Source organism: Gopherus evgoodei, chromosome 8 (assembly GCF_007399415.2).
Source record: "Gopherus evgoodei ecotype Sinaloan lineage chromosome 8, rGopEvg1_v1.p, whole genome shotgun sequence".
Lineage (NCBI taxonomy): Eukaryota > Metazoa > Chordata > Testudines > Testudinidae > Gopherus > Gopherus evgoodei.
The window spans coordinates 50,519,630-50,534,503 of record NC_044329.1 but is presented as its reverse complement, the minus strand read 5'-3'; the positions used below and the strand labels follow the sequence as shown (position 1 = coordinate 50,534,503).

At 47.7% G+C, this 14,874-nt stretch overlaps 1 protein-coding gene across 1 annotated transcript in view; it reads left to right on the top strand.

Moving 5' to 3' along the window:
- ADCY10 (adenylate cyclase 10) overlaps positions 1 to 7,609 on the top strand; it is a 79,397-nt gene extending 71,788 nt beyond the window's left edge. Inside the window, exons 32-34 of the mRNA XM_030573906.1 lie at positions 154 to 349; positions 2,173 to 2,361; positions 6,998 to 7,609. Coding sequence (XP_030429766.1) covers positions 154 to 349; positions 2,173 to 2,361; positions 6,998 to 7,186 — 574 coding nt within the window. The 3' untranslated portion in view covers positions 7,187 to 7,609. The remainder of the gene's footprint in view (positions 1 to 153; positions 350 to 2,172; positions 2,362 to 6,997) is intronic.
- Positions 7,610 to 14,874: the final 7,265 nt, after the last annotated feature.

Genomic DNA, 14,874 nt, shown 5'->3' with positions numbered 1-14,874 from the left:
TAGGAAGAATTCCTCTCCCCATTGTATAGCACTGTGCAGGTAGCTAGATGCAGTGTGAGTGTTCCATCTATAGATCGGTGCCGCTGGCTGGTCCAATAGTCCAGTCCCCTACAGCAAATCTTATGTGGATCTCTCTCTCTCTCGGTGATCTAGGTTTGCCAGACTTCAGCAGTGGGGAAACTTCAAGGAGCCGTTTGAAAAGGCCAGAAGGTTGCTGAGGAGAACTAATGCCTCATTCTTTGCTACCAGTGGATTCTGTAGATTCTTGGAGTGTGAGGTCCTTGTGCTACGGAAACACATTGAGGAAAAGCCTGAATTGGTCCGGGAGACTCGTACTAAGACGCTAAAGGTGAGAGGGAGAAGGAGAAGTCCACATTATGTGGAAAGACTGTAAAATGCAATATCTGGAAATGGAGGCTGGATATCTCCTGGTGGCTGTTAGACATGGAGGACCTGATCCAAAGCCTGTGATGTCTGTGGGAGTCTTTCTACGGGTTTCAACGGGCTTTGAATCAGGCCCATTGGGAGCAACCAGCTGTCAAGTTTCCCTACACACTTCTCTTTCAGACACTGGGCATTATGATAGGTCAGGATGGGAAACAGACTAGGGAAGTCCAAAGTCATGGTCTAGTGGTGTGTGGGAGGTCTGGTAACTGGGAGGACAACTGATATTACAGGCAGTCCGGGGCAATGGTCAGAGTTCTTGCAGGGGTTCTGTAGCCAGGAGATCCAATCCAAGGGTTTGGGTTAGCAAGATAGGTAGGTGCAGTCAGGCAAGGCAGAGTCAGGTGAGACAGTACAGCAGCAAGACAAGGTCAGGCAAAACAGCAGGGCAGCAAGGTGGTCCAGGCAGCAACGGCCTGCTGCTCAGACAGCTTCCTCTTCCTGTTGGGGTCTTTATATAGTCCAGGTGCCCAATGAGAAAGCTGTCAGTCCAGCCAATCAGGGGCCTAGCTGCTGTGGGGCTGTAGGCCTTTAGCACCAAGGCTGTCAGTCAGGGGTAGTGGTTCAGCGTGCAGCCATGGCGTGGACACTCGGGATATCGTTTAGGGACCTAATGGACTTGGATTCAATACCAGGGTCCTGACACCTGCAGCACTCCAGCTCTGTGTATCTACTCAGCTCTACTAGCCTTAGTCTCCTCCCTTGAATTACCGAGTTGCCTGTTTGGGCCCCTGTAATGGTTTTAATGGCTGTTCAGGTGATGGTTTGGTTTTGAAATCCCTTCAGTGTTGCACTACAGCTCAGCATGAGCAATAACCAATGCAAAACCTATTCCAAGTGGAGGGAGAAGTTGATCATAATTTTGCTTCTTTCCAGTTGATTCATCCAAAAATTGATGGCAAGAATTGCAAAAACTCTTCTCCCCCCATAATACACTACAATGGAGAGGAGGGGAAATCCCCAGACAAAATGAAGTGCCCTCAAAGCACACATACACTCTTCTATTTTTGGTGTGGAATGTGGAAACTGGTCAAAAGTGATGTTCTATATTTGTATGTGTCCAGCTATGCAAGGGAGGAGGGAAGAAAGCATTAACATTTTTGCACCGTGCAGCTAGGTTTATGTCTACATTGTAGAGTTTGTAGGGGAGACAGAGAAACTTGAAGTTGATGCAATAAGAGGCAGGAAGCCAGTAGGAGAACTCAGAAAGTGGGGGAAACCCTTGATCAAAAAGCAGTATTTCATCATCACAGCCCTTCAACTATATGTTTTCAGGGCCAGTAATTGATGTACATTTGTGGGGTGAAAGGGCCATGACAGATTATTCGGACATTGTGAGATGTGGAAAAAGATGCTATTAAGGCTGTGCCAGATGTTCCCTCGTCCCCATCCCACTCACTTTGCAAGAAACATATCTTTAGGCCTCTGGACAGGAGGTAGAAGAGAAATCAGCCACACAGAGTGCACAATTCCCAAAGAGGAATTGTCCTGTAGGTCAGATAAGAGACTATTGCAAAGCCCAGTTTAGTGAGTGCAGCCTAAGCGCATGATCAAGACAAGTTCATACAGTCTGAATCTTCCTGGTTTTTATCTCACCCCTGCTACTTTCTATCTCTCTGCAGGTTTCCTGTTTCTTCCTAGCTGGCTCAGGCATACTGTATTCCTGCAAAGGGATCTCAAAGCTCTGGGATGTCATCCTGACATGAATCTCAATTGTTCTCTTGTTAGGACTTGGACCAGGTTCTCTCTCGATGCTCCACAAGCCCTATCTATTACCCTAGGGTTTACCACCTGAAAGCCTATATCCTCCTGGTGTTGGGCAATGAAGAACAGAGCCAAATCTACCTATCCCAAGCATTCCAACTCTGTGACATATATGGAAACCTCCTGGAGAAATCCTGGCTGGAGATCAGCAATGTAAGTCCTGAGAGCTGGTAATCTGAAAGCTCTTTCCTTTGAGCACCAGATGAGCTGGTCTCTGGGAAGGGATTTAGGATTCCCTAGAAGAAAGTGGAGCTGGCTACAGGTTAATGGCTGCAATATAGATAAAGTCAAGGGAGGGGTTGTGAAAGCAAATGATTGAAATCCTGGATGGAGCTGTTGGGTGCCTGCAGTAGGCTATACCTCCCTAGCACCCCTTGGGGGAGAGGGTGGGCACTGTTCCTGTCGCAAAGTCCAGAGCTGTTTAAAGCCTCTGCCCCCTTGCCCAGGGGTAGGGGGAATTAAAGTAGCCGAAACAAACAGTTTGGGAAGCCAAAGCAAAAGAGAACAAGAAAAGGGCAAAAGTATCAGCCCTTCTCCTTTCTGCAAGGGCCTGGGTGGGCAAGGCTCTCTAGCTGTTTCCCCAGTCAGCAACCCCTGCTTCTGGGCATCAGGGACTGCTGCACTGCAGTCCTGCTCCTTCATACCTAGGCTGGACAAGCCTTACAGCTGCACTGGCTTGAGGCTGGTTGTGCCAGAGGAGCTCTTTAACTCCTGACAAGGGCAGGGAACTGTCCCACCACTGTGACATACACCCGAAGCCCACCTAACTGCTAACTTCCACTAACATTTGTGGTATATTCTCAGGTAGCCTGGGTTGGCATGACATTTGGGGACCAGGCTTGGGGAGGAGCATGCACAGCACCTGGTCCTTCACCCTGTTGTGTATGTCCACACCCACCCACATCATCAGGACTCTCCTCCAACAGAATGGAACAGAATCTCTCAAGGACTCAATTATTAACTGTGCTACTACTTACCCTGCAGTGGTGACTATTTACAAAATCCAGCAAATAGGCTTCCAGCTCTTGCCAGGGTTACTCTGCAGTACTCCTTGTCTATGCTACAGGGAAAAGTCGATCTAAGATACGTAGTTTAAGTTACATGAATTGCATAACTCAAGTTGATGTAGCTTAGATCTATTTACCACGAAGTCCACGCTACGCAATGTCAACAGGAGATGCTCTCCCATTGACTCCCCTTACTTGATCTGGTGGCGTATAGGAATCAACGGGAGAGCGATCTGTGGTCGACTTAGTGGGTCTTGACCTGCAAAATTGACCGCTGATGCATTGATCACCGTGTGTCGATCCCCCGGTAAGTGTAGACAAGCCCACATCTGCCAAGCTGTGGAGTGAGATGAAGCCTGAGATTTCAACCCAAGTGTCTTATGCAGTATTGTGTGCACAGTACTTACCTTGACGTCACTGGACTGATCCTCAGGGCTATGGTTTAAGAAGCATATAATCCCATTCAAAACATTTAACAGGTTTAGGACCATTTCTAGTACACGTCCAACCATTCCAAAATAACATTGCTTCCTGCTCTGTGCCTCCTGGAACTTGTGCTTTGGAGTAAATTTTGATGGAAGATCTACAGAAGCATCATTTTTAGGGGTCTAGTGGTTTTCTCTCTAGTGCAAACTTTATATTTGCAAAATTAAATCTCCTTTTCATGTTGTCCATGCGTCTGTCTACACCTGCCTGCCCATCGTGGCTTGGTCAAACTTGTCGTGGTTAACATAGCATGTTCTCCCTAGAATGGCTGTAACATGCTCCACATCTACACACACACTTGGGTTTCTATTATGCTATAGACTGTGCTGAGCCACCTGTGTTTTTTGAGGTCCACCTTGATCAAGCCTCAGTCATTTTCAGTGTCATGGTGAGCAGAGGGCAATGTTGTGTTAGCCCAAAGAGTGCAAATGGACCTCCCAGTGCAATCCCATTCTGCAGAGGTGGCCTGACTGGTCACTTGTCTGCATTCCATTGACCAGGAGTCAGCCTGGCCAGGACCCACCTACTTGTACAAACAGTGCAGCACATATGAGTGGCCCCTAGCTGCACAGTGCTTCCACAGTGGCAGGCTTCTTCTGGTGATTGATTTGCAATCTGATCTCTTCAATGCCTCATTGGATCATCCGACCAGGCTGCCAGCTGGCCAGCACCGACATCAGGATACTCACTGCCTTATGGACAGGGCCAGAGCCTGTGGTACCACATGATCACAGCAATTAGGGAAGGTGTATGTATGATGGCATTTCCCAGCATCTGGCAGAGATGGACATTCCCTGTACTGGAGACTGCATTATGAGAGCCATAGAGGAGAAGGCCTCTGAGTGCCAGGAGTAAGAGGAATCTGATGCAGTGCTTCCTGAGACAGCTACAGGTTCAACCCTGGAGAGCAGGAGAAATGCCATTCAGATCTGGTAAGCTACTTTATAGTTGTGAAAATGTACCGATGAGGTCTGATTTGGGTTGGGAAGGGAATGCATTCCCAGATTCTCCTGAGTGTGTGTTTGTAAGAGCCCTGCACAAGCCACCCTTCCCCTCCTTCCTTCCTACACCTCCATTGCATGGTCAGTAGGTCCCAGCACACCCAGTCCTCACCCCAATTTCCTTTTCTTGACCCCACACCTTCTGGTTGCCTGGCCTACTATTCCCAATAGGGACAGAAACGCCCAGTCTCTGATGAACAGCAGCTGGCTGTTGTCAGATGTCAGACAAGCAGAGAAAAATGTAAAAGGCTCACAAGCAGCAATGCAGAAAGACTTAAAAACAGGAGCATTACTAAAGATCTAGTGCAGTCTAGCCAAGACACCTACATGACAACGTATCTGCTGGGCCATGTGCCCTGAAGCACCTGCAAAGAAGCTGGTATAATTGGAAGACACTGCCAGATGGTAGCATGCCTGCGATGCATGAAAATATGCGCTTTCATGGTACACTCCACATATAGACAGGACATGGAACAAGTGAAGGTAACCACAGGAGCAATGGACGTATAACAGCAACAAGCATTCTTACTGGAAGAGTTTTAATAAGAATAGGAGCTATACCAGTCTCCTAGAACTGGAAGGGACTTTGAAAGGTCATTGAGTCCAGCCCCCTGCCTTCATGAGTAGGACCAATTTTTGCCCCAAATCCCTAAGTGGCCCCCTCAAGGATTGAGCTCATATCCCTGGGTTTAGCAGGCTAATGCTCAAACCACTGAGCTATACCTCCCCTCCATTGGCAGTGTTAGTTCCTGACCTAATTTTAACACACTCTTGTGAGGTAATGTCAGAAAATATCTCAAAGCCAGTGCTCTAATGTAGCTCTTGCGTTTCTTGACAGAGCCTATTTTCTTCTCCTGCCCAGGAGCTGACTGGAGCAAATGGCTGGGGTGTATAGTTTGGAATTTAGAAGTGAAGCAAAATGGATACATTTGTCTCATCCCTTGAAAGAATTAGGTTAAGAAAGGTATGATGGCTTACTATGGACACAAACTCAAAACTAGTTGGTTTGTCTTAACAGGACCTTCTACCATGGCCCCAACTGCACAGTTCTGTTTTGGACCAAGATAACAAAGGCCAGTGTGGGCACTGAAGTTAAAACTCTCCTTTGCCATGATGCCAAGTGCTTTGAGACCATAGTCTACCATGTTGACCAATATTGTCTCACTGTTTCCTTGTGCTCCCCTGTCTGTCTGTATCCACCTGTTGACTCTTGTCTTAGATTGTTAGCTCCTTGGGGCAGGGATGGTTTTTTGTTCTGTTTGTCCAGCACCTAGCACAATGAGGCAATACAAATAAAAATAATAATACTAATAGGCTGACAGCTTTGGGTCCAGGAAGCACCTGCAATTGGCCTTTTAGAAAGACATTGGCCAGAAATATGCTTGGTCCAATCACAGTTGGAGGAGAAGGGGAAAAAAAAGTATGGGAAATCTACAGCTAGGATGACATACAAACCATGGCCAACCACCTTCATCAGAAGGACATGCCCCAGGAAGAGAGGGGATTTGAAATATGGATGTCTGAGAACTTTTTCCAGACCCAGATGGACACAGGTAGAGTTCTAACCACTTGAGTAAGATCCTCCTCTGGCTCCTTGTTTACAGTACTCTGCCATACACAATGTGGAAGACTTGAGTTTGGAATTGGCCTTTCCAACCACAGGCTCTGCCAGCCTAGCCTGAGAAATTCCACCCTGGTGGCAAACTGAGAGAACAGGTCCCCTTGCAAGATGCATTTTTATCACCTTGGAGGACAGTTCTGTGGTTTGATGGTTCTGTTCTGGTGTCATCATTGTAAAGGCAGCTGGCCTGCTTTATTGCAATAAAGTATTTTGTAGAAAGATAAGTAACTACAATATTTATACTTCCAGTATAGCATCTCTGTAGCGTGAAGCATGAGTAAATCATCAAATGAAAACCATTCACTTACGCCCTAAAAGGGCGTAAGTAAAGGGGCTTCAACATCCCTGTATGGGCTATTTGTATCGTGGGTCACAGCATGGGGAGCAGCAGTGCTGAGCCAGCATGGAAGGGGAAGAGATCCGTGCCAGGTTTAGGCATGAATGATGCAGATTACCTCCTTCCCCAAAGCCAGCTGGGAACCAAAGGTCAAATTGCAACTTTCGTAATCAGTTTGTTCCCTGGTTTGCTGGTGGGGCAGTGTGGGATAGATAGCAATCGATAGCAAGAATAGGGGGCTCTTGTCAGATTTCTCCCCTTCCTGACCATCTTGGAAATGCTGTCTCTGAAGATCTAGTCTCATTCTGGCCTCTCATTTCCCTTTTGTTTTCCTTAGGAATGGTGGTTCACTGCAAAAGGCCCCATGGAAGACTTATGGCTGAAGGCTGCACCAGACTTTCCCAAGTGGAAAATAGGAATGACAGAGAAAGACTTTCCAGAGCTTCATAAAACCAAGTACTTGCTGCGGGTGCCAGCATTGGATATTAACAATCCTTTCCCAGAACCTGAGATCCCCCATGTCTGAGCTGCATGTAGTTCTGCCCAACTGGAGCACTTTGTAAGCTTTTGTAACCATCACTGCCCAAATTTGTGAGCATTTATGATATTCCTACGGTACAACACCTGCTCTCTGCAAAGTCCTCTAAATTTGCTCATCTCTTCCTTTGGTAAATGTGGGTTCTAATGTCTCACTGTGGCTTGCTTAGACCATTTTTTCCTTACTGTTAATTAAACTCTGCAGTAGCTCTTCACTATAGTAATGTATTCCTTTATAATCTGGAACAGAGTCTAGTGCTATTCCCAAAAAGGAAAGTCTAATTTAATTTTTTTTTAAACATTCATAACTAAAATGCACTTTCTTCAACAAAGTCACTACAACTCTCCACCCACTGTAACGATGTGACCTATGTGACACTACTGAGAGTATCAATTCAGGACAAATTGCTTAGAATGGGGCAGTCACAGCCCCAGGCTGGGGTTCCTTCACTATTAAGGCACACCAAACCAGCCAAACAGAGAGGACTTTGGCTTCAGTCCACTGGCTAACCAGAAGTCATTAAGCAATTCCCTCAGACACTCCAGTTTCCCAGTATCACCACAAGCACCACTCCTTATGGGGACAAATGGTTATGAAAACCAATACCTCAGTAAAAGAAAAAAGGTTCTCCTAATCCCAAGGACCAAGCCCCAGGCCCAGGTCAATATACCAATTAGATCTTACCCATAAATCAAACTGTTGCCAATCCTTTAGAATCTAAAATCTAAAGCAGGGGTCGGCAACCTTTCATAAGTGCTGTGCCGAGTCTTCATTTATTCACTCTAATTTAAGGTTTTGCGTGCCAGTAATACGTTTTAACATTTTTAGAAGGTCTCTTTCTATAAGTCTATAATGTATAACTAAACTAGTGTTGTATGTAAAGAAAATAAGGCTTTTAAAATGTTTAAGAAGCTTCATTTAAAATTAAATAAAATGCAGAGCCTCCCAGACCGGTGGCCAGGACCCAGGCAGTGTGAGTGCCACAGAAAATCAGCTCGTGTGCCGCCTTTGGCACGCATGCCATAGGTTGCCTATCCCGATCTAAAGGTTTATTCATAAAAAGAAAGAAATATAGATGAGAGCTAAAATTGGTTAAAGGAATCAATTACATACAGCAATGGCAAAGTTCTTGGTTCAGGCTTGTAGCATGATGGAATAAACTGCTGGCTTAAGTTAAGTCTCTGGAGTACATCCACAGCTTGGATGTCTCATTCGGTCTATTGTGCAGAGCTTCAGTTTGTAGCAAAGTTCCTCCGGAGGTAGGAAGCAGGATTGAAGACAAAATGGAGAAGATGCAGCTGCCTTTTATAGTCTCTTCCCATGTGACCTGTGCTTCCTTTGTTTCAAACACAAGCTGCCCAGCACATGGCTTGGAAGCCTTAGAGTTCCCTCCATAGACATGTCCCTGCATGCCTTGCTGAGTCATAAGGTGTATCTGCCTTCTCTCAGTGGGTCAGTTATATAGCTGATGGTCTTTAATGGGCCATCAAGCAGCCTAGGCAGTGCTGATGCCAAATTGTCTGGGGTGTCACCCAGAAGCATAGCACAAGTTTGAAATACAGGCAGTATAGAGCCAATACTTATAACTTTAAATACAAAAATGACACATGCATCCAGATAGCATAATCACAACCAGCAAATCCTAACCTTTTCATAGACTCCTTACTTGACCTCCTTTGTACAAGATTTGGTGTAATCTATAGGACCTTGGTTGCAACAATGATCTGTACTGTCACAGTTTATGTCAATAACGTCATATCCAACACAGATATTTTAGGCATCCCCAGCTGGTGCTGTTCATGACTAGTTTCTGTATTTTATTAAAAGGCATGAAGTCTGTTGTGTGATTCCTTTCAGTAAGAGAGATCCTGTGTATGAGGGTGCTAATCCGCGTGGCCTTCAACTTTGCTTCAGCGAGGCTGCTGCCTCCATCTTAACTTTTGAAAGGAAACAGACATGGGAGATAAGAAGCCGAAGGCATGCATTCAAAATTTCTTGTTTGTGGTGTACTGAGAAATAGAGTTGGTGGAAAAATTGTCCTTGAAATTTGAAGTTCCAAAGCCCTATGAAAGTATTGAAAAACAGCAAAAAAAAAAAAAAAAAAAAAAAGTTTATCAGTTCTGAAAATTTGGAGTCTCATAGAAATCTGTGTCTGCACACTAGGAGGGAGAAAACATTTTAAAGTGAGGAATGGTTACTGGACAATGTGCATTCAACTCTGTTCTGACACAGGTGATATACAAACTCTCCAACACTGCATCCTCTAACTCCTGAGGAGTTTAAGTGCAGACATTATCAAGCAATGACACTCAAAGAGTAATAATAACCCTGCACGTCAGTCACCACAACTGCAAAAAATTCCACTCTCTCTCCCTCCTCTCTTTGGCCCTCACCCTGAAAACATTTAAGGATGTGCTTAACTTCATGCACCTGAAGGAGCCCCTTGATTTCAATTGAGCATTTGTGGTGCCAGAGTTGCACAAGTTTTAGATGCTAAATGTACCAAAAAACTGGTAAGAAAAATAAAACTTTCCTCCAAACTGCCAAAAAGCTGTGAAAACAACTTCCCCTCAAAAATGTTTAAAAATGCTTCCAAATTCCCCAAAAGAGGACAAAAAATGCATAGAAATGATCAAAACTGCCCCCCAAATGCCCAAAGTGATACAAACTAGCTGTTTTTTTTTAAAAAGCTTCAAAATGGTTTAAAATGTATTCTTAAAAAGTGTCCCAAACTAGCTACAAAATGGTCAAAAATGTTCCAACCAAAGGTGGTCAAAGAAATGTGCATGGGCAGGGGTTTCTGCCCATGAGTCAATATATTAGTGCAGAGGTTCTTAACCTTTCTCTGAGCCCCCACAAAATGCTATAAAAACTCCACAGCCCATTTGTCCAACAAAACTGCATATAAAAGCCAGGTCTGGCATTAAGGGGTAACAAGCAGGGCAATCACCCAGGGCCCCATGCCATAGGGGGCACCGTGAAGCTAAGTTGCTCAGGCTTTGCCTTCAGCCCCAGGTGGTGGAGCTCAGGGCCCCATGCTGCAGTCCTGTGCAGTGAAGCTTTAGCTTTCTGTCCTGCACCCTAGCAAGTCTGACACTGGTCATGCTTAGTGGACCCCCTGAAACCTGCCAACGGCCCCATACCCCTGTTTGAGAACCACTGTGTTATTGTATGCTGAACTGACACAGGGATTTTGGTAGGACAGCAGTGCCATCCTCTGGTTATCCTATGTATGGAATATAAATATATTTCATACTGAGAAATACCCAGTAGTTACTCACTTTAGTAGCTAATTCTGCCATTATGGTTTCTGCCTTATTCCCTCTGTGCAGGATTAGTATTACTCTGATATTCAGCAAACAAAAAATGCCCTTGAAATAACACCCAAGAGGCCACTTTCCATCCCCTCTGAGCTGAGAATTCCAGTGGGAGCCAATTTCTCTTGCGGGGGAGGGGGAACAGTGGCAATATACATAGTACTGGGGTCAAAACCCATTTCAGTATTTACTGATGAGAATACCATAGAAGTTTGAGAAAACTATGGAGTCCTTTTGATACTCTCTTGAATTAACTTTCAGAGACTACATATTATCTATATCGGGGTTCTCAGCCTGGGGCATGTGACCAGATATCAGGGACCATCTTGCCCTTCGCATATTGCTAAATGAGCAGGTCCTGTATGGAAAAGGTGAAAACCACTGATCTATATATATCTTTGATCTTCTACATGTTTATTTAACAATGTCTGGAAAATGCCAGCCCCAAGGTAATGTTTGTAGAGGCCACCCTGTTTATACATGTGCTATGGGACTACACCAGAATATGCACATTCTGGAAGTAGAGTAAGTGGTTACACATTTGGGAATGTCAGCCTAAATATGGCTTTAGGATCTCCACCTTACAGAAGAGGGCAGGGTCAGATTAACTTTTTGTGGGCAGAGCGAGGGGCTGGTTGGAGGCAATGAGGTGCAGCGCAGCAGGAGTAGCCCCACTCAGTGCAGCACAAGGGCACTGTTTACAAACCCACAACTGCTAGACGCACACTGGCCTGCCCAGCCCTGCACTGCCAGTGTACCCCTTCCACACTGCCCCCCTGCCCAGTGCCCTGCTCTTATACCCAGCACCCCCTCACTCAGAGACTTCCCCCACAGATTCCTATGCCCAGCGCCCCCTTGCCCAGAGATCTCTTCCTCAGATCCATATGCCCTATGCCCCCAGACCTGCTATGCCCTGCTAGGGTGACCAGATGTCCCGATAAAACTGGGACTGTCCTGATACTGAAGTGTTTGTCCCGCGTCCTAACTGATCTTTGGTCGGGACGCAATTTGTCCTGATATTTCGTTCCACCAGCAGCATTTGCCTTATTTATTTATTTATTTATTTATTTTCTGCTCCGCGGGTAGCACTCGGCTTTTTTTTCTTTCTCTCACTGCTCCACTGGCAGCACTCGGGTTTTTTTTATTCCCTTCTCTCTCGCTGCTCTGCCAGCAGCACTTGGCTTTGGTATTGCTCTGCTGGCGGACCTCCCCGCCCCCGTGTCCCGATATTTTCTCCCTCTCCTCTGGTCACTCTGTGCCCAGCACCCCCTGCCCAGAGACCCTTCCCGCTGACCTCCCACCACAACTGCACAACACCCTGCACACCACTACTGTCCAGCACCCTCTTCACAGTCCCACCATCACAGCTGTACAGCACCCCATATTCCTGAGGGAATCCTGCATCAAATTCTGTGCATAATATTTTAAATTCTACAATATTTTTTTTTACAATAAATAAATGTGGAAGCTCCACCATGGCAGTGGGGAGTACAGGCCACTGGCTGCATGGAGGTGGGAGAATACCCTGCAGCCTTCCCAGTCCCCTGGGACAGGGACTTGGCAGTGAGGCTGAATTCGACCCTGACACAGCACAAGGGCCATGCCTGGCACAGAAAGACCCTGGGGCTCTGCTTCTTTTACACCAGGCACACCAGATGTGGGCAGGGAGGCTCACCCTGGCAGCAAATCCAAGCGCAGAGGACTCAGTGGAGGGGGGTCCAGATAGTGGTAAGAGGGATCTGTGTGGGGCAGTCTGGGTGCAGGCCAGGGCCGGCTCCAGGTCTTTTGCTGCCCCAAGCGGCGAAGCGGAAAGAAAATAAATAAAAAAGCCGTGATTGGCGGCACTTTGGTGGCAGCTCTACTGTGCCGCTTCATGCTTTGGTGGCAATTTGGCGGCAGGTCCTTCGCTCTGAGAGGGATTGAGGTCCTGCTGCCGAAGACCTGGACATGCTGCCCCTTTACATTGGTGGCCCCAAGCACTGGCTTTCTTCACTGGTGCTGTCAATAACCTAGTCCCAGATTTGGACCTTAGCGTCCAAAATATGGGGGTTAACATGAAAACCTCCAAGCGTAGTTACCAGCTTGGACCTGGTAAAGCTGCCACCACCCAAAAAATTAGAGTGTTTTGGGGCACTCTGGTCCCCACAAAAACCTTCCCTGGAGACCCCAAGACCCAAATCCCTTGAGTCTCACAACAAAGGGAAATAAACCTTTTCCCCTCCCCCCCTCCAGGTGTTCCTGGAGAGATGCACAGAAGCAAACTCCGTGAGTCTAAACAGAGGGACTTCACCCTCCCCGTTCCCAGTCCTGGAAAACAGAATTACTTCCCTCTTCACCCAGAGGGAATGCAAAGTCAGGCTAGTAAATCTAACACACACAGATTTCCCCCTGACTTCTTCCTCCCACTAATTCCCTGGTGAGTACAGACTCAATTCCCTGGAATTCTCCACTAAAGAAAAACTCCAACAGGTCTTAAAAGAAAGCTTTATATAAAAAGAAAGAAAAATACATTAAAATGGTCTCTCTGTATTAAGGTGACACATACAAGGTCATTTGCTTAAAAGAATATTGAATAAACAGCCTTATTCAAAAAGAATACAATTCAAAGCACTCCAGCAACTATACCTATGTAAATGCAAAAGAAAATATAGAAATCACTATCTGATCTTTGTACTCACAACTTGGAAACAGAAGATTATAAAGCAGGAAATAGAAATCACTCCTCATAGCTGAGAGAGCATACAGGCAGACAGAAGACCCATGAACAAAGGACTCACACACAAACTTCCCTCCACCCAGAGCTGAAAAAAATCCTGTTTCCTGATTGGTCCTCTGGTCAGGTGCTTCAGATACTTCTTTCCAGGTGAAAGAGATGTTAACCCTTAGCTATCTGTTTATGACAGGTGCCTGGAGCCGGCCCTGGTGCAGGCAGCTCAGTGTGGGATCTGGATGCACAGGGAGATTCCACGTGCAGGGAGGACCAAGTGAAAGTGGTTGGAGTTCAGCAGGGGAGGGCAGGTGTCTGGGTGCAGGGGAGGTGGCTGGGGGTCCAGGTGTAGGTGGTTGGGGCTCAGTGGGGAGGGTGTCGGGGGGGCTCATCCGGGTGGTACAGATGCAGGGGAGGTGGGGCTTCTCAGGGTGAGGGTTTAATGGGCCTGCTTAACGGTGGAGCCCCAGCTGCTGCCAAGGGGATCCGCATGCTGGGCCCCCGCTTCCCCATCCTGTGCCCCTTCCCCACTGCTCCATCTCCTCCCCAGGCTTCGGGGACAGAGCGGGTTGGGGCGGGGTCTCTCCACTTCCTGCCGCCCAGTGATTGCAGGGCGGGCCTGACCCCGCACTCACAGGGCGGTGGGAAGTGGAGTGACCTGGCCCCAGCCCGCTCTGCTTTGCTTCCCTGGCTCCTAGCCTTGGGACTGGGGAGCAGGGAGGAACCACCACACAGCAGTCACAGGAGGCGGGCTGGGGCCAGATTGCTCCACTTCCCGCCACCCCGTGAGTTCAGGGCATGCCGGACCTCTGCTGCAGTACCCAAGGATATTGCTGAAGGGAAGGGGTGGAATGGGGGCAGGGCTGGGGTAGAGCAAGGGTGGAAAGAGGTGAGGCAGACGCAGAACAGGGGTGCGGGTTTTGGGGAAGAGGCAGGGCAGGAACGGGGGCAGCTTTCATGGCCAGCTCAGCCGGCTGGGGGATCGGGCTGGCCGGGGCCCCTTCTGACTCTGGGCCCGCCCCATGGTAAACCCAGTGCTGGAGAAGGGTAATGTTTGCCTGGCAAACCCATTGTTGTCAATGGCCTGTCTGCATGAATGTAAATTAACAATGGAATCTGACCATCTGGAGTTCGCTCGTGCGTCTGACCAAAGCCCATCGAGGTCAATGGAAGCAGTTCCCTCAGGTCAGGTTCCTTATGTTTCACACGTGCCAGCCACACTTTTCTACCAGCATTTTCTCCACCTACACTCAAAGCTCTTTAGAAATAATCGCTGGAGGGGCACAGTCCTGTGAGCTCCCTGTCACAACCGCACACACCCAGAACCTCCCTGTCCTGGGCTCACTCTGCAGTGCGCCACGCGCTATTAACCAGACAACACCGACCCACACGTGCGCACGGGGCCAGCCTGCAGAGCAGCCTGCAGTAGGGGTCACGTGACTCCCACCAAAAGACTCGGCAAGCTTCGCGGCGCACCAGGCATGCGCCGGGCGGCGTGTGCTCGAGAGGCGCCAGCCCCCGGGCAGCTCCCTCGCTGGGGGCGGGCCCGGAGCGTTTCGGCACCGCCCTTAACCCCGCCTCTAGCTAGTGCTGCCCTGGCTTGCGGGCGGGGACATAGTCGCACCGGAAGTGACGTTTTAGAGGGCGGAGCG